Source organism: Schistocerca gregaria, chromosome 6 (genome assembly GCF_023897955.1).
Source record: "Schistocerca gregaria isolate iqSchGreg1 chromosome 6, iqSchGreg1.2, whole genome shotgun sequence".
Classification (NCBI taxonomy): Eukaryota; Metazoa; Arthropoda; class Insecta; order Orthoptera; family Acrididae; genus Schistocerca; species Schistocerca gregaria.
This window is the reverse complement of record NC_064925.1, coordinates 378,556,695-378,581,205: the sequence shown is the minus strand read 5'-3', so window position 1 is coordinate 378,581,205 and position 24,511 is coordinate 378,556,695. Positions and strand designations below refer to the sequence as shown.

At 37.2% G+C, this 24,511-nt stretch overlaps 1 protein-coding gene across 1 annotated transcript in view; it reads left to right on the top strand.

The window, feature by feature from the left end:
- The window catches only part of LOC126278031 (activin receptor type-1), a 97,283-nt gene extending 74,390 nt beyond the window's left edge, over nt 1–22,893 (top strand). Inside the window, exons 6-9 of the mRNA XM_049977765.1 lie at nt 2,793–3,015; nt 9,187–9,374; nt 9,458–9,683; nt 16,003–22,893. Of these exons, the coding sequence (XP_049833722.1) occupies nt 2,793–3,015; nt 9,187–9,374; nt 9,458–9,683; nt 16,003–16,143 (778 nt within the window). The 3' untranslated portion in view covers nt 16,144–22,893. The remainder of the gene's footprint in view (nt 1–2,792; nt 3,016–9,186; nt 9,375–9,457; nt 9,684–16,002) is intronic.
- Nucleotides 22,894–24,511: the final 1,618 nt, after the last annotated feature.

Below are 24,511 nucleotides of genomic sequence, written 5' to 3'. Positions count from 1 at the left end.
GCATGAAAGGGAAGCAGTGTTTGGGAAAGGAGTGAGACAGGGTTGTAGCCTCTCCCCAATGTTATTCAATCTGTACATTGAGCAAGCAGTAAAGGAAACAAAAGAAAAATTTGGAGTAGGTATTAAAATTCATGGAGAAGAAGTAAAAACTTTGATGACATTGTAATTCTGTCAGAGACGGCGAAGGACTTGGAAGAGCAGTTGAACGGAATGGACAGTGTCTTGAAAGGAGGATATAAGATGAACATCAACAAAAGCAAAACGAGGATAATGGAATGCAGTCAAATTAAATCGGGTGATGCTGAGGGAATTAGATTAGGAAATGAGACACTTAAAGTAGTAAAGGAGTTTTGCTATTTAGGAAGTAAAATAACTGATGATGGTCGAAGTAGAGAGGATATAAAATGTAGACTGGCAATGGCAAGGAAAGCGTTTCTGAAGAAGAGAAAGTTCTTAACATCGAATATAGATTTATGTATCAGGAAGTCATTTCTGAAAGTATTTGTTTGGAGTGTAGCCATGTATGGAAGTGAAACATGGACGATAACTAGTTTGGACAAGAAGAGAATAGAAGCTTTCAAAATGTGGTGCTACAGAAGAATGCTGAAGATAAGGTGGATAGATCACGTAACTAATGAGGAGGTACTGAATAGGATTGGGGAGAAGAGAAGTTTGTGGCACAACTTGACTAGAAGAAGGGATCGGTTGGTAGGACATGTTTTGAGGCATCAAGGGATCACAAATTTAGCATTGGAGGGCAGCATGGAGGGTAAAAATCGTAGTGGGCGACCAAGAGATGAATACACTAAGCAGATTCAGAAGGATGTAGGTTGCAGTAGGTACTGGGAGATCAAGAAGCTTGCACAGGATAGAGTAGCATGGAGAGCTGCATCAAACCAGTCTCAGGACTGAAGACAACAACAACAACAACAACAACAACAACAAAGTGAAAAGTGCTGATGTATGACTTAGAAGCATTGACACTCTAAAGCTCTTAAATGAAACAGTATTTTATCTGGGATAGCTTCTGGCAACTAGAGGGAGCAGTGTGGTGCTGGTGTGCTTGTTCTCTGCCAAGCATTAAAATCTGATATTAGTTCCACCACAGTTCGCTGCCTGTCATGTTTTACTGGCTTGCCCAGCCTACAACATCCAATATCTCTGAAGAGTGGCCTCCCAACCCCAAAATTTGCAATTTCTGAAATGCTCGTGCTGAGCCTTTGGGCCATCACAATCTGCCCTCTGTCAAACTCAGATAGATTGTGTACCTTTCCCATTCTCCACACAGACAGCACACTCACTGATACTACATTCATTGTGCATGTGTGCGACTATTAGTCATTCCTCGCCGGATGACACTGCTGTCGCCTGGAGGGGTTTATATCGATAGTAGGTCAATGGTCATAATGTACTGGCTGATCAATGTAAATATGGCTTAAAATAAATATTCTGGAGTTTATTAGAAATAATAATGGTTGTAAAATAAGATTAATAATTCTGTTGGTTTGGAAGAGAAATGAATGAATGATTTACCTCTAAAAATGTTTGGCCACTTATCTAGTTGCATGAAAAGTTTAATAGATTATAAAAATAGCTTCTTACATAAACTAAAATCCTATCTACTCTACATCTATTTCTGTTTTTTAGGGACTTTCTGAACATGTCATGCTTTGTGTGTGTGTGGGGGGGGGGGGGGGGGGCGGCGCGCGCGTGCCCGTGGAGCTCTATCCAGGTAGATAGTAGACAGAGATGGCATTGGCGTGCTGATAAGGTGACCAAAAAGCTCAGTTCTGCCTGCTTTGCCCATAGAAGTCTCCCACATTGTGTTGATCTGCATCAGTGTTGGTAACATTTGATGCATGCTTTCACTCCATACAATTCTATTCTATGGCATTATCTTCTGGACGATGCAGCAAAGGTGAGAATAAGATTTAGTGTGCAGAAGCCTGTGAAGTTGATAATGAAACATCTTCTGGAAGTGTCTTGAGAGAACTACGGATTCTTAGAATTGAGCATCGGTACATATTCTTCCTAATGGTATTTATGGTTAATAACAAGGGTGAACAGAGACTCTTCATACCTCTTGTAAGGTTCAGAATGGAGTTTTATAGTCAGATGCAAAAATTTATAACAAAGGAAAAGAAAAAGAAAAAATTTCATTAGCCACTCCTACAATTTATCTAACATTGAGATTCATAGATTTAAGTTCTGTGTAACTCTAGCATTTGTATTAAACAGATGATGACTTTGCCTGTATATAGACAGCTGATATTTGCCTTTGTAAAGTTACATAAATGTTTTTTTTTTTAATATTTGATAAAAACAGCAGTAGTTTTCTGCAAAGTAACTGTCTTTTCCCCTACCGTGCATGTATAAAGTAATTGAGAAATAATTACCATAGTTCTCAGTGTGGGTCGATTAGCAGTAGTCGTAATTTGTTTTTAGTGTAGTACGCAGAAGTACCCAGCAATGATTCTTTCTGCCTATTAATATACAACTTGACGAGTTCCATACCCTTGAAGGTTCTCCTTCATGGTGGGACTTAAAGAACATGATGTGTGAATGAATGTAATTACCTGTGGTTTTCTATGTGGTTATATATAGAATTAAGTTTAATTTTTTAAATATGGACTAAACTCATGCAGAAGTCTATCTGTACAGAAAAAAATGTGTTTTTAAACCGATGTTTCACATCATGCAAATAACGAACTGTGATATTTTTGTTATTCTGTGACTGTACTTTTACTATTTGCAATGTTTTTGTCTCAAAAACCATTGTGTGTTTGTTCCAGCACTGTCCTTTTGCGACATGAGAATATTCTTGGCTACATAGGATCAGATATGACTTCAAGGAACTCTTGTACTCAACTTTGGCTGGTGACGCACTACCATCCCTTGGGTTCACTTTATGATCACCTAAACCGCACTACACTAACTCATCATCAGATGATGAAAATTTGTCTTTCTGCCATTAATGGATTGGTTCATCTCCACACAGAAATTTTTGGAACTCAGGTAACAATGCACAGTAGGACACAGCAACTTAAGTGCGTGTTCGGTAGTGATAAAAATGAGTTAACCTCTTGTGAAATTAACTTTATTTATATTATTATTCACAATTTGCTTGTGCTGTTGCAGTTAATTAGTTTTTTCTTGTGGGTTTTATGGCATGTGTATTTATGAAACTTGTAAATCTCACTAAAGATTACAAAAATAAATGTTTCTATTTTTTGAGTGTAACTTGGATATGCAGCAGTTGAATATATACAGTAGTTCACATAGTGAAGTCATTGTGTTGCAGTTGTATGTGTGGGAGGAAAAGACAGAAAGTTATTAGCAGATATTTTTGAATATTTTTTGCAATATGTTTGAAAGTGAAATCATTATACTTTTAAACTAGCAATGTAACAACAATATTAAACCAAAGGCTTGTTTTAAAACATGAAGAAATTTTAAAAAAATCTCGATTAAAACGATGTGTTGTAATTTTTGTCTTATATTTGCTTCTTTGTACATTTGCAACAGTCCTCGTGGAATAGTTTTCTAATTACTTGCATTGGATGTATTCTCATTATGATTTCCTAATGTGATGCACTATTTGGATGGCTAGTGTCATTGTATGGAATCTGTTTGCAGGTGTTGCTATAATATTGGTGGATAATTCATCATACACAAGGTGCTTGTTTTGAACGAAATAGGCACCACATTTCTGACATTTGCTACCTTACTCACTGGGAAAGCATTAATGTAGTCATTTGTATTGCAATATCTGGGAAATTTTTCTGGAGCAAATTGTCGATGTCCACTTAGTACGGGCACCATGACAGTAATGTCAGATCTGTTAAAAGTTTCCTGAACGCTAGTTTTTTAACCCTACCCCCATGAACCATGGACCTTGCCGTTGGTGGGGAGGCTTGCGTGCCTCAGCGATACAGATGGCCGTACCGTAGGTGCAGCCACAACGGAGGGGTATCTGTTGAGAGGCCAGACAAACGTGTGGTTCCTGAAGAGGGGCAGCAGCCTTTTCAGTAGTTGCAGGGGCAACAGTCTGGATGATTGACTGATCTGGCCTTGCAACATTAACCAAAACGGCCTTGCTGTGCTGGTACTGCGAACGGCTGAAAGCAAGGGGAAACTACAGCCGTAATTTTTCCCGAGGACATGCAGCTTTACTGTATGATTAAATGATGATGGCATCCTCTTGGGTAAAATATTCCGGAGGTAAAATAGTCCCCCATTCGGATCTCCGGGCGGGGACTACTCAGGAGGATGTCGTTATCAGGAGAAAGAAAACTGGCGTTCTACGGATCAGAGCGTGGAATGTCAGATCCCTTAATCGGGCAGGTAGGTTAGAAAATTTAAACAGAGAAATGGATAGGTTAAAGTTAGATATAGTGGGAATTAGTGAAGTTCGGTGGCAGGAGGAACAAGACTTCTGGTCAGGTGACTACAGGGTTATAAACACAAAATCAAATAGGGGTAATGCAGGAGTAGGTTTAATAATGAATAGGAAAATAGGAATGTGGGTAAGCTACTACAAACAGCATAGTGAACGCATTATTGTGGCTAAGATAGATACGAAGCCCACACCTACTACAGTAGTACAAGTTTATATGCCAACCAGCTCTGCAGATGACGAAGAAATTGAAGAAATATACGATGAAATAAAAGAAATTATTCAGATAGTGAAGGGAGACGAAAATTTAATAGTAATGGGTGACTGGAATTCGAGTGTAGGAAAAGGGAGAGAAGGAAACATAGTAGGTGAATATGGATTGGGGGTAAGAAATGAAAGAGGAAGCCGCCTGGTAGAATTTTGCACAGAGCACAACTTAATCATAGCTAACACTTGGTTCAAGAATCATGAAAGAAGGTTGTATTACGTGGAAGAACCCTGGAGATACTAAAAGGTATCAGATAGATTATATAATGGTAAGACAGAAATTTAGGAACCAGGTTTTAAGTTGTAAGACATTTCCAGGGGCAGATGTGGACTCTGACCACAATCTATTGGTTATGACCTGTAGATTAAAACTGAAGAAACTGCAAAAATGTGGGAAATTAAGGAGATGGGACCTGGATATACTGAAAGAACCAGAGATTGTACAGAGTTTCAGGGAGAGCATAAGGGAACAGTTGACAGGAATAGGGGAAAGAAATACAGTAGAAGAAGAATGGGTAGCTCTGAGGGATGAAGTAGTGAAGGCAGCAGAGGATAAAGTAGGTACAAAGACGAGGGCTGCTAGAAATCCTTGGGTAACAGAAGAAATATTGAACTTAATTGATAAAAGGAGAAAATATAAAAATGCAGTAAATGAAGCAGGCAAAAAGGAATACAAACGTCTCAAAAATGAGATCGACAGGAAGTGCAAAATGGCTAAGCAGGGATGGCTAGAGGACAAATGTAAGGATGTAGAAGCTTATCTCACTAGGGGTAAGATAGATACTGCCTACAGGAAAATTAAAGAGTCCTTTGGAGAGAAGAGAACCACGTGTATGAATATCAAGAGCTCAGATGGCAACCCAGTTCTAAGCAAAGAAGGGAAGGCAGAAAGGTGGAAGGAGTATATAGAAGGTTTATACAAGGGCGATGTACTTGAGGACAATATTATGGAAATGGAAGAGGATGTAGATGAAGACGAAATGGGAGATACGATACTGCGTGAAGAGTTTGACAGAGCACTGAAAGACCTGAGTCGAAACAAGGCCCCCGGAGTAGACAACATTCCATTAGAACTACTGATGGCCTTGGGAGAGCCAGTCATGACAAAACTCTACCAGCTGATAAGCAAGATGTATGAGACAGGCGAAATACCCTCAGACTTCAAGAAGAATATAATAATTCCAATCCCAAAAAAAGCAGGTGCTGACAGATGTGAAAATTACCGAACTATCAGTTTAATAAGCCACGGCTGCAAAATACTAACGCGAATTCTTTACAGACGAATGGAAAAACTGGTAGATGCGGACCTCGGGGAGGATCAGTTTGGATTCCGTCGAAATGTTGGAACACGTGAGGCAATACTGACATTACGACTTCTCTTAGAAGAAAGATTAAGAAAAGGCAAACCTACGTTTCTAGCATTTGTAGACTTAGAGAAAGCTTTTGACAATGTTGACTGGAATACTCTTTTTCAAATTCTAAAGGTGACAGGGTTAAAATACAGGGAGCGAAAGGCTATTTACAATTTGTATAGAAACCAGATGGCAGTCATAAGAGTCGAGGGGCATGAAAGGGAAGCAGTGGTTGGGAAAGGAGTGAGACAGGGTTGTAGCCTCTCCCCGATGTTATTCAATCTGTATATTGAGCAAGCAGTAAAGGAAACAAAAGAAAAATTTGGAGTAGGTATTAAAATTCATGGAGACGAAATAAAAACTTTGAGGTTCGCCGATGACATTGTAATTCTGTCAGAGACGGCAAAGGACTTGGAAGAGCAGTTGAACGGAATGGACAGTGTCTTGAAAGGACGATATAAGATGAACATTAACAAAAACAAAACGAGGATAATGGAATGTAGTCAAATTAAATTGGGTGATGCTGAGGGAATTAGATTAGGAAATGAGACACTTAAAGTAGTAAAGGAGTTTTGCTATTTAGGAAGTAAAATAACTGATGATAGTCGAAGTAGAGAGGATATAAAGTGTAGACTGGCAATGGCAAGGAAAGCGTTTCTGAAGAAGAGAAATTTGTTAACATTGAGTATAGATTTATGTATCAGGAAGTCGTTTCTGAAAATATTTGTTTGGAGTGTAGCCATGTATGGAAGTGAAACATGGACGATAACTAGTTTGGACAAGAAGAGAATAGAAGCTTTCGAAATGTGGTGCCACAGAAGAATACTGAAGATAAGGTGGATAGATCACGTAACTAATGAGGAAGTATTGAACAGGATTGGGGAGAAGAGAAGTTTGTGGCACAATTTGACTAGAAGAAGGGATTGGTTGGTAGGACATGTTTTGAGGCATCAAGGGATCACGAATTTAGCATTGGAGGGCAGTGTGGAGGGTAAAAATCCTAGAGGGAGACCGAGAGATGAGTACACTAAGCGGATTCAGAAGGATGTAGGTTGCAGTAGGTACTGGGAGATGAAGCAGCTTGCACAGGATAGAGTAGCATGGAGAGCTGCATCAAACCAGTCTCAGGACTGAAGACAACAACAACAACAGTTTTTTAACAGCATATCATGCAAAATACAAAAGGGAGTGTCCTCTACCGAATGCAAGCAGAAAATAAACAGGATAGTTATTGTCGAGCTCAGTACATATCCACAGAACACTCGTGTGAACTACAGTAACAACAAATTCCAAGTAGGACTGTTGTTTTCAAAGCAAATGAATCTAGAGAAGAGCCCTCATGGTTCAAAAATCAGAAAACCTGTAATGTTGGCCAGCGGAAACATAATATGGTCTATATGATCTATTTACACTGTTTTTTCGTATGTTTACATGGAGAGAACAGCAGGAGTGGTTAGCAACTTTGTAGCCTGGCAGTGGTTCTGTAATGGTCAAGGGATGTATGAAAATTACTGCCTAAGAAGTCATTTTAGGTGAACAAGTTCATTTAGTAGAATTGACTTTGTTCCCAGCAGGGAATGATAATGCCACCGCTTGACTGCATAAACCCAGGTTTGATTTTACTAGCATGAGAATGAAATTCAGTGTTGTAGATTTCTCATTCACTGGTTTTTTATATCATTTTGCGATTTCAGTTTACATTGGAAAACAATTAAAGGCCTGTAGCCATGATCCTGCTTCTCTGAAGATTCATTTCCTTTTTTGACAAATGAAAAGAAAATCCCCTCGATCATCATTTATATATAGTAAAACTTCATTTATATGTTTTTCTTACTTATACTTTTTTTGTGGGTGTGTGTCCTGCCGAAATATCCTCAGTGTGCACAAGTTATGTTGCAGTGTTTCAAAGTGGGTTGCCGGGAAGTGAATTGGTAAGGTCAATAGTTAGACATTGGTCAAATTTTCTTTGATCAAATCTAGTGCCTCGCCTTACATTTGATGAAAGGAAGCATTTGTCTTATGTTTGCTGCATGGAGAAATCGACCACCTGGAGTGCTAGTATCTCTGACACACAATGTTTATCAATATGACTCCCAAATTTACATGGTGTGTCGCATATATAACGAAATTGTTAGAAATATTTGACGCAGATGAAGCACTGTGTAGCTTACAACATTCCAAATACAAAAACAGAATAAAAAGTGAGAGCTATAAAAAAATCCCAAATTTATCCGTGAAGTATGGCCAGGATATACTGATGATATTTCAGCTAATGATGAAAAATGGAATAGACTTGAAGGGCAGGCATCATTTGAGGATTACATGAACATTGATAAAGACCTCTTGACTACATAATCCATGACTATTGCTGAGATAGTTCAGTGTGCATCGCACAAGCTGGATGAAGAAGAAACTGACAATGAGGATGATACAGAAGAGCCTCAGCATTCCTCTGTGACATTTAACGCTGCAGTAAATGCGTTAGAAGTAATTACACAAATTGTGACACACCACAATGTTTCTGATAAAATAATGATAGAGTTATGCCATTTTAAGGGTACAGTGTATGCTATTGCTGCGTCAAAGAAAAAAACAAGCAAAAATTGCAGACTTTTTTACGAAATGACGTTTTCTTCTGTGTAGAGGTTTACATTTTTCTTTATATCTTTGTTAAGTATTGTACCTAGTAAACCTATATAACGTTTTGTAGAATGTTGCTTCTTATTTACTGGATTTCTCATTTGTGTTTGCCAATTAATTTGATATAATGGTGCTATATTTCATAGCACACGTTTTTTTCTGTAGTCTGTTGAAAAACGTATAAACAAAGTTTTACTGTACATCAACCCATAAGAAGATTCTCACATATTTAGGTGTCAGAGTTGGCCTTGCAGCATATCAGATCAAAATTTGTATTATTTTGTCCAGCTATTGTGCAGTAAATATTCCGAATGTCCAGGCTAATGAGAATCAGAAGTGAATTTATACGTAAATGGTCTGATTGCTAGTAGGTGACATAATATTAATGACAAACTTTGTTTTATGTGATAAATTAGCATGTGATGGAAGGAATTATTTGTCAACACCTTTGAGTAGTTCAGTCTTTGTATGTTTATCTATATGAGTCAGACAGAAAATGATATAATTTTTTCCTTACATATCAAATTACAGGGAAAACCAGCCATTGCCCATCGAGATATAAAGAGCAAGAACATTCTCGTTAAACTGAATGGCTCCTGTGTGATAGCAGATTTTGGGTTGGCTGTAACCCACGTTCAGTCGACAGGAAAGATGGATGTAGGCTCCAACCCTCGTGTTGGAACCAAGCGATACATGAGTCCTGAAGTTTTAGATGAATCGTAAGTCCCAAAATTTACCCATTTTACTCACAGCTCATTATAAAAGTAAAACAGTGACACATCTTTGATATCCTCTGTTCCAGGATCAACTTGGATTGTTTCGAATCTTACAAGCGTGTGGACATTTATGCATTTGGTCTTGTTCTATGGGAGGTCTGCCGACGAACAGTGTCAAATGGTATAGCAGAGGACTATAAACCTCCATTTTATGACCTAGTGCCAAGTGATCCCAGTTTTGAAGATATGAAGAAGGTGGTGTGTGTGGATCAGCAGCGCCCCATTGTGCCCAATCGATGGGCTTCGAATGCTGTGAGTAAACTTATTGCAATATCTAGAACTCTTACCCTCAGGACTGTGCTTATTGTTAAAATTGTCTCTTACATTCTTTTCTCACCATGTGAAGCTGACTCCAATATAATTATATTACTGTATAAGAGTAGTCAGCCACGTGCAAAGACTGCTTAGTAGTCAACAGTAATGGTATTGCAAGTAAGCTTACATGAAGAATGATTGACAAAAAGCATACTTGCAGTACAGGAGTGAAGACTTGGCTGAATGTGTCCCTTGTGTGATCATTCTGAAATCATGATACCTCATCTTGGTTAACTTACCTATTCTTAGTTTGATTATAGTTCATTGTTTTATTGTACCTTACCAACTTCTTACCTTTCATCCAACCTCTCTCTCTCTCTCTCTCTCTCTCTCTCTCTCTCTCTCTCTCTCTCTCTCACACACACACACACACACACACACACACACACACACATCGTCGTCTATTTTTTACCTATGTGTATTATCCATTGGAGTATCCATTGCAGTATACTCCTTTCTATTCATTACATTGCTCACCTTTTCAAATACTTTCAAGAGAGGAATTCTTACTGACCTTGAGTGTGTCACTTTGAACTGTTTGTGGAACTCTTCCACACTGTTGTCATATGTATAAAAGAAATATTTTTACAGTGAAATGTTGAAGGTCTTAGAACAAAAGTATGTATATGTACTATGTGATCAAAAGTATATGGACACCTGGCTGAAAATGACTTACAAGTTCGTAGCACCCTCCATCGGTAATGCTGGAATTCAGTATGGTATTGGCCCACCCTTAGCCTTGATGACAGCTTCCACTCTCGCAGGCATATGTTCAGTGAGGTGCTAGAAGGGTTCTTAGGGAATGGCAGTGCTACACTGAGGAGAGGTATCAATGTCAGTAGGTGAGGCCTGTCATGAAGTCGGCGTTCCAAAACATCCCAAAGGTATTGTATAGGATTCAGGTCAGGACTCCGTGCAGGCCAGTCCATTACAGGCATGTTATTGTGATGTAACCACTCCGCCACAGGCTGTGCAGTATGAACAGGTGCTCGATCATGTTGAAAGATGCAGTCACCATCCCCGAATTTCTCTTCAACAGAGGGAAGCAAGAAGGTGCTTAAAACATCAATGTAGGCCTTTGCTGTGATAGTGCCATGCAAAACAACAAGGGGTGCAAGACCCTTCATGAAAAATGACCACACCATAACACTACCGCCTCCGAATTTTACTGTTGGCACTACACATGCTGGCAGATGAAGTTTCACCAGGCATTCCCCGTACCCACACCCTGCATCGGATCGCCACATCGTGTGCCGTGATTCGTCACTCCACACAACATTTTTCCACTGTTCAGTCATTCAATGTTTACGCTCCTTACACTAAGTGAGGCATCATTTGGCATTTACCGGCGTGATGTGTGGCTTATGAGCAACTCCTCCACCATGAAATCTAAGTTTTCTCACCTCCTGCCTAACTGTCGTAGTACTTGCAGATGTCTGCCTGTTACACATTATGACCCTCTTCAACTGTTGGCAGTCTCTGTCAGTCAACAGAAGAGGTTGGCGTGCGCGCTTTTGTGCTGTACATGTCCCTTCATGTGTCCATTTCACTATCACATTGAAAACAGTGGACCTAGGGATGTTTAGGAGTTTGGAAATCTTGCATACAGACATATGACACAATTGACACCCAATCACCTGACCACATTCGAAGTTCGTGAGTTCCGCAGAGCACCCTACTCTGTTTTCTCACAATGTCTAATAACTACTGAGGTCGCTGATGCGGAGTACCTGGCAGCAGGTGGCAGCACAATGCACCTAATGTTAAAATGTATGTTTTTTTGGGGTGTCTGGATACTTTTGATCACATAATGTTGTACAGTGGCACTAATGTTGCCTGAAAAAAAAAAACCAAGGATGTGCCATCAGTCCAGTCCTCTTTGAGATTCCTAATGTGTTTATGGCTCCATGATGAGATTTATGTTCTGTTGAATGGGAAATGGTAGCTGGAGAGAGACACCATATGTTCCATTTAAGAAAATGGTTAGACATTCAGTACTCTGGTATCCACATTGTTAATTGTGTTCAGTCATCACATCTCACTGACCACACATAATTTATCTGATAACATCCCCATCAACTGGGGAGTGTGTGAGATAATGTCAGTGAGATCACTGTACAACTGTTTAACACGGGGGAGACATTTCATGAGAAGACTGAAAAGTTTGTCCTTATTAACAGAAGAATGCTTATCTTGTGTGCAGAAATAGATACGTTAGAGTCTAGGTGACTGTAAAAGCATAGCTTTGACCCGTGTTGCAAAATTTCAGTTGGTACCATTGATTGCAAGACTTGAAGTGCAGATGTCCTTAAGCAGTAAACTCCATTTGCCTCCATAGCAGTTACGTGACTGAATGCTTCTCTGGTAACACTAAATCACTCATTCATTAACCATATGCGCATATGAGTATTTACAGCTACACAAGTACTCCACAAGTCGCCATACAGTGCATGGCGAAAGGTGCCTTGTACCAGTCAGTCATTCCCCTTTCTGTTTCACTTGCAAATAGAGTAAACAAGTAGAGTAAAGAACAAATGGCTGCCTATTTGCTCCTGTAGGAACCCAATTTCTCTTACCTTGCCTTGGGTGTTCTTACACAAGATGTATATTGGTGGCAGTGGAATTCTTTTGCAGTCTGTTGCAAATGCAGTTTCTCTAAACTTTCTGAGTAGTGTTTCAGGAAAAGAACACATGTTCCAAATCCCCACCACCACCACCACCACCACCACCACTCCTCTTCCCCCTTCTGGAATAACAGCATATAATAAGAAATACAAAAGTATGCATCCAATTACTTGAATGTCTTCTGTAAATGTGACGCATTGGGGATCCCAAACAATTGAGCAGTTCTTAATAATGGGTATCACAAGTGTTCTGAATGTAGTCTCCTTTATAGATGAGCTACACTTTCCAAGTCTGTCATTCATTTTCCCTACAATCGACTTTACAAGCTCGTTCTATTTCATGTAACTTTGGAGTGTTCCACCTAGGTATGTAATCGACAGAACTGCGTTAAGCAGCACACCAATAATACTGTTTTTGAACTTTACAGGATTGTTTTTCCTACTAACCTGCATTAATTACATTTTTCCACATTTAGAGCAAGTTCTCTTCCAGCAGACATTCGTAGATTGCTGCTCACCGTATCTGTCAGATCGTTTATGTCTATAGCAGCACACTTCCCCAGGCACTCTTGACATTACCCTTGTCTCCGATGAACACTCACTGTCCACAGCAACATACTGGGTTTTGAGAGATTTGTTGCACCAGATGTCTACGCAAAAGTGACATAACTCCTGTAAATTAAAAGATGGTGGTCTTGGAGCACAGGGCTGGCACCGAATAGGGTCCTATGTGTATAATGTGGACCTCTGGTGAGTAATAAAATTTCTGCATTTACTTGCAAAGGCGGGTCAGAAGCTAAGGCAGAGCATAGACTGGGTGCAGATCGGGCAGCACTGTTTCTTGTGGCCCTAATGGGACAGCCTGTATACAGTCACTACATAGCAGGCTTGGCAACTGTAACTGGCTGTGACACTGGTGCAGTTCCCTGTATTCTGTGCAGCACACTTGATCCACTCTATATCTAGGTGCTATAAAGTCAGAAGAATTATACAAGTGCTGTGCCCTTGGTATGATAGGAGTCGTCGTGATCAAGTGAAAAAAATATAACAATGTACTTGAATGAGAAGTAAACCACTTTCAATTTTAAATACTGATCATAGTAAATGAAATTAATACTGGCCTTGGTAAATTAGCTTTGTAATGACCTTTTGGAGAGCAAGAGATTGAAAGCATTTGTGTTGGGCTGGTATGGAAAGATGTTGAAAATTGAGTGGAATGATAAGAAATAAGGAAGTTCTTTGTAGAATAAGGGAAGAAATATATGGAAAACATTTCAAGTTACCCTACTGGTACTGTAATGTTATGGTGTGACGTCATACACGTGCAAATGGGAAGGGAACAAAACACTGATGTGTATCCTCCTATACCCCCTTTTTTATGTAGGTTTTAGTTACAGTCTGGTCCGTAGTGTAGCCCAGGGTATAGGTTACATCTGAAGAAAAATGCTCCTATCGGAGCACAAACAAGGCTATTAGGCTTCTTGTTTTAAAATATTCTGACTGAAAAGTGGGATACCAGCTGCCTCATTCTACTGTTCTGAGCACATTTAAAAATTGTAGCATCCGAACATATTCACACTGTTTTTAATGTGTAACTCGCATCTTACTCTCACAAGTTCCCCTAACCGTAACGTGTTCACACATTAGTCCATCACTGTAAGTTGCTCACACTCATCTACTCCCATTTGCCTGTTCCCATTTACTCATGCCAAACTTGTTGTCATTGTCTCCTGAATCACAGCCACAGTCCCCACCGTCCTATTATCACAATCTCCTCTTACGGCCACTGTCTTCCTCTTGCGCTCTTCTACTGCCACTGCTGCTATCTCTTGTCACTTTCAGTATCTCTCTCTTCCTTCTTGTAATTGTCATTGACTCTGTCTCTCATTACCACTGGTTCTCACCCACTTCCACTTTCTCCTTCTCTTTAATGTTCTTCCTCTGGCACTATCTCCTTCACCCTCTTCCTAGTTCTATTGTGTCACTGTCAACTTTGTTCCGCTGCCACTGTGTCACTCCCTTTCTCTCACACTGTCATTGTCTCCTTCGCTCTTTCCATACCACAGTCACCATCTACTATCTTCCAGTGGCTCAGTTTTAGCATCCAAAAACCAGGTTTTTGCAGTTTTTCTCAATAACGAATAAATATTTATGAAAATAGAGAGATGGTACTTCTAGATAAATGCTTAGAGAATGTATTGTTAAAATATGAGCACTTTTCTGCTGGTATTTATTATTTAAATTTTACCTCGCACCAGATTTTCTTCTGTATGTTACATGTACAACTAGGGTAACTTTGAACATCTGTAGCTTGGAAACAGATAAGACATCAAGAAAAATTTAATGTTTGGTTGAAATCAGGCTCTAACAAATATATTGTAAAGATTTCAGCCGTCTTTGAATCTGTGGCTCAGTTGTGGAATCCAAAAATCATGTTTTTTGAGTTTTCTCGTGAACTGTCCATGAACTAAATGGTGCCTCTATAAGCTTCTTAAGGCGTACCATAGACAATATGTAATGCAAAAAAGTAAATTAATAAATGATCTGATTTGCTCCTTGCGTAAACTGCAGGAAGTGTGTAACAGTCAAAATTTGGCCCTATCCCATAGGGTAAGTACACTAAGACGATCCTTCTGTTGGCTATACAAATGGTCTGCAGCCCAAGGAATAGCTAGGACATTTGACCTTTCCTTCCCATCACCAATGGAGTCCAAGGTATGAGCTCTGGAAAAATCCCGTGTTTATGCACAGCATTTTGGAATGCCGCATGCGTACTGATTGAAAAATAACAATTTGGTTGTGAGTTGGCAAAGCCAATGGATGTGAATAGGAAACCTTAGTCCTGATGAGATACATACCTGTAGCATAGCCTGAGGCCTAGATTATGTTGAAATGTGACAGTTTGCTTTTGAGTTGAAGAAACGTATGACAAATTCTAAGATATCAGAGATAAACTTTCAAGATACTTTAGGGCAAAAACTGGAAGAAAAAGATTATAATATATCCAATAAATAATTGTGGACAAGATGTAAGTGATACTCTTAGATGGATGGTTTGGTGCAGGAGAGGAAATTGCGGTTAGTCACAGCAAACTAGTCAGAAGAATGATGACTAAAAAAGAGAGTAGATACCTTTTCTGTTAGTTGAGTCTGCTACAACAGGGCTATTGTAGTGTTTTGAAGTAATTCTGTATGCTGTTTCTTACAGTGAAGACATGCGTTACAGCTCCAACTCTGAATGTGCCACAATGGACAGAGTTGATTTTTAGGTATTTCTCACATCATTTTAGTGTCGCAAGACGGGAAGATCAATTTGTAAAACTTCCATTTTTTGTTTTGTTTTGTTTACCTCATTGATTCATTGTTCTTGAATATTGGGTGATGCCCCCATTTTCTTCCCCTTTAATCTCCAACATATTTTGACACTAATGAGCATACTGATAATACAAAATAACAAAAAAGGTATTGTATGTCAACAGAAAATAAATTACATTTTATTTTGCTTCTACAGTGTGTGTGTGTGTGTGTGTGTGTGTGTGTGTGAGAGAGAGAGAGAGAGAGAGAGAGAGAGAGAGAGAGAGAGAGAGATGAAATTGTAGTGCATTGTTCTCATAGGTCTTACTTTCTTTTTAGACACTGAGTGGAATGGGGAAACTTATCAAGGAATGTTGGCACCAGAACCCAAATGTCCGACTTTCTGCTCTTCGTATCAAGAAGACTTTGGTAAAACTGGCTTCTTCCGATGTTCACGTTAACTTGGACCTCGATTCGTAGTGATTCTCTACACATGGTCGTATGGAGGCCATATTTGCTCAGTGTATTGTTATGGTGTGAGAATTTACTTATTGCCCATACTTGCCAGTTAAATGTGTTTCATTCATAAACAGGCCAAATACCAACCTCTCCAAGATTCTTTGTTCTAAAAGAAATAAGGAAATTTGGCAAAGTCATAATCATTGTGAGATGACTGGTGATTTTTAAGTGACATTCAAAAATGAATGGGAGTGGTGTTAAAATCATATTTTATTTAAACTCATAAAGAAGACATTCTTCATCAGAAATTTTGCGAAGAATCATAGTTTGTATAGTGTGCCCATAAGAGATGTTGCTGTTGATGTGTTTGGGGAAATAAATTGTTACTGTTGCAGTGGTTCTTTGTTCCATTTAAGAATGAACAAAGGTCCACTAAGTACTTGTTCATGTTTTATTGGTATGAATTATAATAAAGTTTACTTTATTAGTTTTGAATTGTTTCTGATATTAAGTGGCATAAATATGCTGCCATCATATCTGGGCGATTCCTTCCAATGGCAATATTGTGTGTAATGTGCCTGATTTCCTTGCTGCTTGAAAGCAATGTGAATTTTGTTCATATTGTACTTCAAAATAAGTACTTTTATCTTTACAACTGAATGTGCCATAATTAATTACAGTATTGTGCCACAGTTACAACTCAGTGGTCATGTCGAATGTGTGTGCATGTTTCAGTTAATGGAACTGTTCTAAATGTTAAGTATATTTTTATTTTAGAAACATTTTTAGAGTTGCATTTACAGTATATTTGTTAGTGACATGTATTGTGCAACCATTAAATTTTTTGTTAGTTAGAAGTTTAGTGCTAACTACCTTTTTGTATTGTGCTAGTGTGCTGGAGTCTTTTTCTTCTTACGTAAAAACAAGCTGCTAAGGAACTGAAAGTTTTATTAAGTTCAGTTTTGGAGGTATTGCAAGAAAGTGAAGATTTGTTTAGACAATAGACTTTTGGAAAAAAAATTTAAAGCATTAATTGCTCTTTCAAAATCATGCAGTAAAATTCAGAGGTGGTAGTTATGTTTATACTTCATAAGATAAAACCAGTTATATTATCACAGATTGTTTGTGAAGTTTCCGAACATTGTTTTAGATTACCTGCAGTGACCTTGTATCTTGTCTGTTGTCTTTTCAGTGAAACTAATTTTTTTATGTTCGTTTGGTCTTCTATTAATAATGAAGCATCATTTTTCCCTCTGGGATAGAATGCAAGCATACATCTTTGCATGCAGGCTTCCATTAAGACATTTTAATTAATTTCCTTCCCTCCTGCTTGCTGGCCATGGTGTGGGAGTCAGTCTTGCAATTTGAGCACTTGTAGATCTTTTGGAATTTTACAATGAATTATGAACACATAAGAGAAATATTTGTAGTCTTAATTTGTAATCCTAATAGCCAGTGCTGTAATTCACCAAAAGTGCTGAGATTAAGAAATATTCTCTGTTGTGTTATGAAGAAGACAGAGTATTTATAAATTTGCGCAAGTTATAAAAGTTTATGTCTTCAGCAAACATCTTTTGAATTTAAAAATAGTGTTGTTTTATGGCCGATCAAGTGTAGTGTTGATTGCTCATATTATGCAGTGTGTAATTTAACAACCCTTTTAATTGTCACATCCTCAAAAACTTTTTAGACAATCATTTCTACTGAGTCAACCCAGCAAAACTTTGATTATACTGTTATGGCTAGCAAACTAGCATTATTTTGGATACTGCTTTAGTGTGTTATCACCGGACACAAGCAGAAGACTCAGATAAGCAGTTCAGTCTCTGACCAAAGACTTGCTATTGTAGAGAATTGTACTACTGTTGTAAGAGATTATAGGGAAAGACAAAATATGAAATCTGGAAAATGAATGTTAAAAGATTGAAGGCTATGGTGCAGTCTCTTTGCACGGTTGAATAATAGGTATATGTAATATTTGTGAGATGGGTGAATGCAGAGGATGACTGTCTTATGTGTCATAAAGACAAAACAGTATTATGGAGATTGGGGGGGTGGGGGGGGGGGGGTGATAAACCAAACAGATTGTTTACAATCAGTGAAAAAGGCAAATTAGTGTTTTTATTGTTGGTCTGAAGCTGATGTACTTGTAAATTCAGTGTCAATTGCACAAAATTGTATATTTAATTACAGTAGCCTCTGCAGGTATTTTGAAGTATGAGGAAATGTGGTCTTCACAATATTGTTTGAGAATGAAAGTATTGCGTCCCATTGTCTTTTAAAAGTAAGAGAAGCTAAGAGGAAATGAGTAGTAGACAGATGAATCTAAACAAAAGTTTTGTACAGAAGTTGCAATAAGAGTGAATGATACTGATAACTGAGATATTGTGGATAATGAAGATATTATAGTCTTTGTTTCAGACAAGTTTAGCCACATCCTGCTAAGTGATGATGATTTTAAGTTGACTCACAAACCATAGATGATTTTTTAAAATATTTATTGTAAAAGTAGCAGATAGTTATGATACTCTGTGATGATAAGTTGGATGCAATCATTGTTGCAGATCTCATGAAACCTATTAATTGGTGTTAAGGAAATGGTTGAAACACATGTATGAGAAGTGACTGCATTCTGTTGACAAAGGATACAGTAGCAAGAAGACTACTCACTTTCCTAAGCGTACTAGCTGCTAGAAAACTGCACATGATAATTTTTCTCCTGTCTTTTTGTTGTGACATAATTATGTTCTCACAAACTAATGTAAGTATGTGGGAATATAAGATACATGAATCAGAGTTACCGTACAGTGAACAAAATAAGTTTTAACTTTGAAACTTACTCGTGTCTACTTCAAAACAGTAGATTGTGTTGTGCAGTCAGTTACTCTTCAGACATAACTAGCTCAATAATCAAAAGTTTAATCTTTTTTGATAACCCATTGAATTGCAATGTACAGTAATCGGTTCTTTACAAGCTTTACCTTCCAGTGTTGTTATACTTTTGGCAGGTGTGCATATTTGAAAGAGAAATGTAAGGCCATTTATTGACGGTACAAAGTATCCTTAGTGTGAGCAAATTATTGTGCTAAAAGAGCTGAAAATTAATGTGAATTTTGCTGGCATTCAATGCTTGTTCCACTTCAGTAGCAGTGATGCTCCAAAGGATTTAGTGTGAGAATCTGTAGCACTGACACAAATAGTTTGCATATGCACAATGTTACATTATACCAGTGATGGTGTTCAATTTGTATATTATAACTTATGTTCTAATTGCTTATTGATAAACTAGTATACTCTACAAAAAAAAGTTTGGTATAATATGTGAAATATTTGCTTGATATCAGTTATACATCTGGAACTACAAATAGCAAAAGCAATAGCTTAAGGTATTTAAGTTACATTATTTTCACATGTAGCCACTTCTGCTATGTCACAAATATCAGTTATTGTTGAATATAGAGATATACTGAAAAATAATGAATTATTGATGCAGTATGACCACACTCCTTAATTTTTTTATTATCGTTTGTCTTTCTCAGTTAGGTTGTCTTTTTTACCCCCTTCACTGTGCAACTTACATTTGCAAGGAAAAGGGACAGTGCTCGTGCGTGGATGGGTTGTCCATTTTCTTATCAGTTTTGTCAAGGAAGTATGTATGTGGCCAGTGTTGGGATTCATTATGGTATTTGCCTGCTGTTGTAGAAATGTGTTTGAGGTTTCATTTAGTTAAAACTCACATTTAATTTTTCATGAAACAAATATAATTAAGTTTAGAATTGTTTGTCTGTGAATATTCTCTTAGAATGTGTTCATTGCTTGCTGCTTTTTATTGGTTAATATTTCTGTAACTATTTGAAATTGGAATTTGGACATTAATTTGTACCTTAGTTATCAAAACTTTTTCTTCCTTCATTAGCCTTGCTTAAATAATAATTGCATATTTATTGTATACTGTGATTCATCACCATTGTCAAAGGTGTGAACTGCTGTATCAATTGGAACAACAAAACTAACAAAATGCATCAGTTTGATTTTTGTTCAGCGCACCTAATATTACTAAACTTTAATTAACCATGGTTTTTGTGTACAATATCCTAAGTAGTTAACTGCACACTCCATTAGTATGAGTTAATATTTTGATGACGGGTATTAGTATTGTAGCTACAAAAGTTCAGTATTTTTTGTCATATAGTAATTATTGTGTTTGCCCCATGCCATTCTGGAATATTTATTATATTGTTAGCTTTGCCCTTATTTGCTTCGTTCAAATATTATGTCCAAGAAAATAATTTTTTTCTTTCTTTTTTATCATTTTCTGGAACAATGTGATGCAATTTGTTGATTTATTGTTCTGCCTCGGTGTGTATTTCAGGTTTCTGTTATTCACACAAGGGGTGAGATAATATTGCACACCTCTGTTGTGCACAACTTAAAAATTTGTGTGCCACCAAAATTTTCAGAATATGGCCTGATACATAGATATAATGGGATTCATCAGTGGGGAGTTGATATCAATTTTAGAATGAACCATATCTTTTAAATGTACAAACATTAGCCCCCATTAGTTGATTAAATAACAGAAGTCATATCATATATGTTTTTATGAATAATATTTTGTTTTAAATTATTTATCAAATGAAAGTAATATGCTCACTGTGGCTAAGCATACTGATCAGACATGATTTTCTGTGGATTGCTATTTCCAGTTTATCAGAGTGATTCCTGTTCATTCTTCTGGTTTTTTATATGTAAGAGAATATAGAACCTTATCAATGACAAGAAAACGGCAATATATTGTCAAACCTTTTGGTCTTCATGATGTACTTATCCTCCCAATATTTTTTGAAATGCATTAAAATATTTCCGAGAAAAACACTTATTAGCTCGTACCGTTAAATTAAATTTTATAGACTCATTGTAGTTAATGTTAATCATTTTTGTAAGTAACAAGAGTGTGTTCTGTGTTTGAATAGTTGTCTGTCATCTGACTTCCATTGCTAATGTGTAGAAAATCGCATGACATGCATAAATCGAAAGGTGCACCAGATAAAGTAAAATTAATTTATTTAATAAGCAAAGCATTATGAATGAAAGTCATCATTGCTTTGGTGTGAAAAGAAAAATGGATCTGTTACACAGACCTATGTAAAAGGCCAAGCATTGCAAGTCTTTCCATCAAATAATGCAAGTGCTACCTAAGTGTTCGCCTTTTCATAAAATGTTTATTTCATTCTGTATGTTTATAAACATTTAAATGTTACTCTTAGCATGTTTTACTGTTCATTGCATTTGACAGAATATATTTGTTCCACCCATGCATAAAAATATAATGAATATAAAGGTATATAACTTTTTGACGATTGATTATTAATGTTTGATGTTTAGAACATTTATTTGTCTAGAGAAGAAGTGTGTGTGTGTGTGTGTGTGTGTGTGTGTGTGTGTGTGTGTGTGTGTGTGTGTGTAGGGTCAGGGGGGAGAAGGGGGGTGATTCACTATTTTGTGAGGGGCTAGGGAAAGCTGTATGTAATTGAATATGTCTGTACTTACTCCTATCACTGTTCAGTTTTATTTTTCCTTTCTGAAGATCGCCGTAAATTTTGCTCATAGTTCTTGAAATGTATATATGGTTGTTGCCGTGAAATGCATCAGTGTGATGTAGAAAACATATTTTTAGCAAAATAGTTTAATATGAGGTTGTAAATTGACATTTCAGTTGCTTTAGATTCCTGTGATTCCCATAATTAAAGGTTCATATTTGCTTATCAGAATGGAAGCGCTTATGACTATTTCCTTCACACTCTGTTTTACCTGGCTAGCAATGCAATAGTGACACCTAGACAGTAGGAATCTTCATGAGTGATGCCTGTCAAATGCAGTCTCTAACGTATAGTCTGGTCTACTGTATGAGGGATGATCTAAACTGCACTGGTTTCAGTATTTCTGAAGCATAATCAGAATACATATCTTCTGTTTAGTACCACTATTTAGTGGTGACTTATAATTTTAAAAGCTTCTGATATTTTTATAATCAAATATAACAATAAATAATAATTTTAAATATAACATGTCATATCGAATGTTGTATCATATGAGAAGTCTGATTTTGCAGTTGCCAGTGTAGTGGGTTAATAACTAATCATGCTTGCATTACTAGCCAGTATAATATATATATATATATATAATCATGTAAATTTAATATTTTGAGGTATTGGACAATTTTGTTCCTCAGTAATCAGTATTAAATTTACATTGTCCTATCTGATGCGAAACTCAGATTTTATTGTATAACATTGAGATTATGTCTGTATTAAATGTTGTTCACATTTTGTAACATTTACTTTATAATGTATTTTAAATTCAGCATTAATATAAAGTTACATATCAGGTTAATGAAATTATATTAATTTTGTTTAAATAGTGTTTTTTATTTAATTGTTATTCATATCAACAGAATCAATCAATTATAAATATATATCATCCACAATATAAAATTCTTAATTTTAAAATCATACAATAAAACAACGTATCAGATTCCTGTACAAAAAATTAATGATTAATATTAATAAAAGTATTTGTACATGAGAAGTACCCTATATCAGTCTCCTGTTTAATACTATTACTGCAAGTTATTTTTATTAAAACATTTGTTTGTTGATTTCATTCTTACATAATCACTATTGCAGTTGTTATTTACTGTGTATAGCTATAATCCTTGTATCATACATAGTTGAATAAAGAAAGCAATATGTGAGTTCTTAAATACTTATATTCCAGTTGTGTAATTGCTAATCCTACTACCAGCAAGTGATACCATGTACATCCTGTTAGTTTCACAGGGCATATTTTGCTTATTGAGACTAAATACACTTTTGTAACAACAGATTATATATCATCTGTTTTGCAGAGAATATTTCTGCAGTTTTATGTTTGTTAAACTCATTTGACAACACAGTTGTGTACTTTGAAAATATATTAACTCACATGCAATCAGTTTCAGGATTTGTAAATCTCACTCTGGAGCACTTTTAGAGAGTACAGTGCTAATCAACCCCAAAGTCTGCACGTGTCCCAAGAGCACAACAATCGCCAACCAACTGAACGACCATCAAGTGAGGTAAAACGTGCCCAGTGGCGGGATTTTTGTGTCCGAAAATTGATTATGCAAGAGTTAATAAATTTTGATCAAACACAGCTGTATTGATAAATGAATTTAATAAACAGAACCCAGTGTTACTGTTGAGTTACTCCCTTTCAAACTCATTATTCAATCTGCTACATTTGTGTGTCATAATACCAAGCTACTTTGAGATGTGAGAGCTAGACACGCATAGCAAAAATGGCTCGAAGGTTTTCATCACCTGCCTATCAACAAAAATGTGTAGGCCTTTATTGAAGGGGAGCTGGGAATCAAAGAATAAGCCTGAAGAAATAAATAAAAAATAACATGAGTTAAAGACGAAACAGCAAAAATAAAAGCAGTGAGTTCAAAAGCACACATGCATTAAATGAAAACAGTCTGTCAGGTTACCATGCTGCTCCACCTAATGCCTTGCAATGTGCTTGGATTCTCCTTGGCATACTGCGCAAAATGTGCTCATGACATTGCTGCTTGAGCGGCCCTCCTGAGGATGTCGGACGAGTCAGGAAGGTCCCTGTGGTGAAGTGCTGCAAGTCTCAACAGGTCCCAAGTGTGCTCAGGTGGGTTCGTACAAGCAGGTATTGGAGGCATTCGATTTAATCAATTGCTGTCCCTGGAAGGAAAGTATTCACAGTGTAGAGACAGTTTACTCGTGAGGAGGACATCTTGAAAGATGACCTCTTCACTGAAATGTTACCTATACAGTTAACAATAGGCTGCTAGTTCCTGTTCTAGTACTGCTCTTCCCTCAAATAAAAGACAAAGACCCATACACAACATACAGGCTCAAACCGTGACTGTCCCACCTCCCTGTGAGCCTGCAAACCTTGGGCTTGCTTCGTAACTGGCCACCTCAACACATTTCTGTTATGACCACCAGGCACAGACAGATTTTGCAGTTCACTCAACAAAACCTGTAATCATTGATCCAAGTTTGTATTTCAGGTGTTTCATTGCATAACTCATTCTCACACTTAGTGCTATGAGTTCTGCACTGGATTTAGTAACAGAGGCCAAGAAACTAGAAGCAGTAGTAGTCCCAAGTGAAATACAACCAGACATACTATGTAACAGTGATCATGATCTAGTTGAAAGTCAGATAACTAAATTGACAATAAAGAACTATATCTTATCCATATACTTCTGTAGATGTAAACGTGAAACTGGTGGAGTTCCTATACATTTAAAAAAAAAGAAAACAGGAAAGCCCATAAAGACTGCCAACAGTAAAGCTGTGAGGTTATCCAT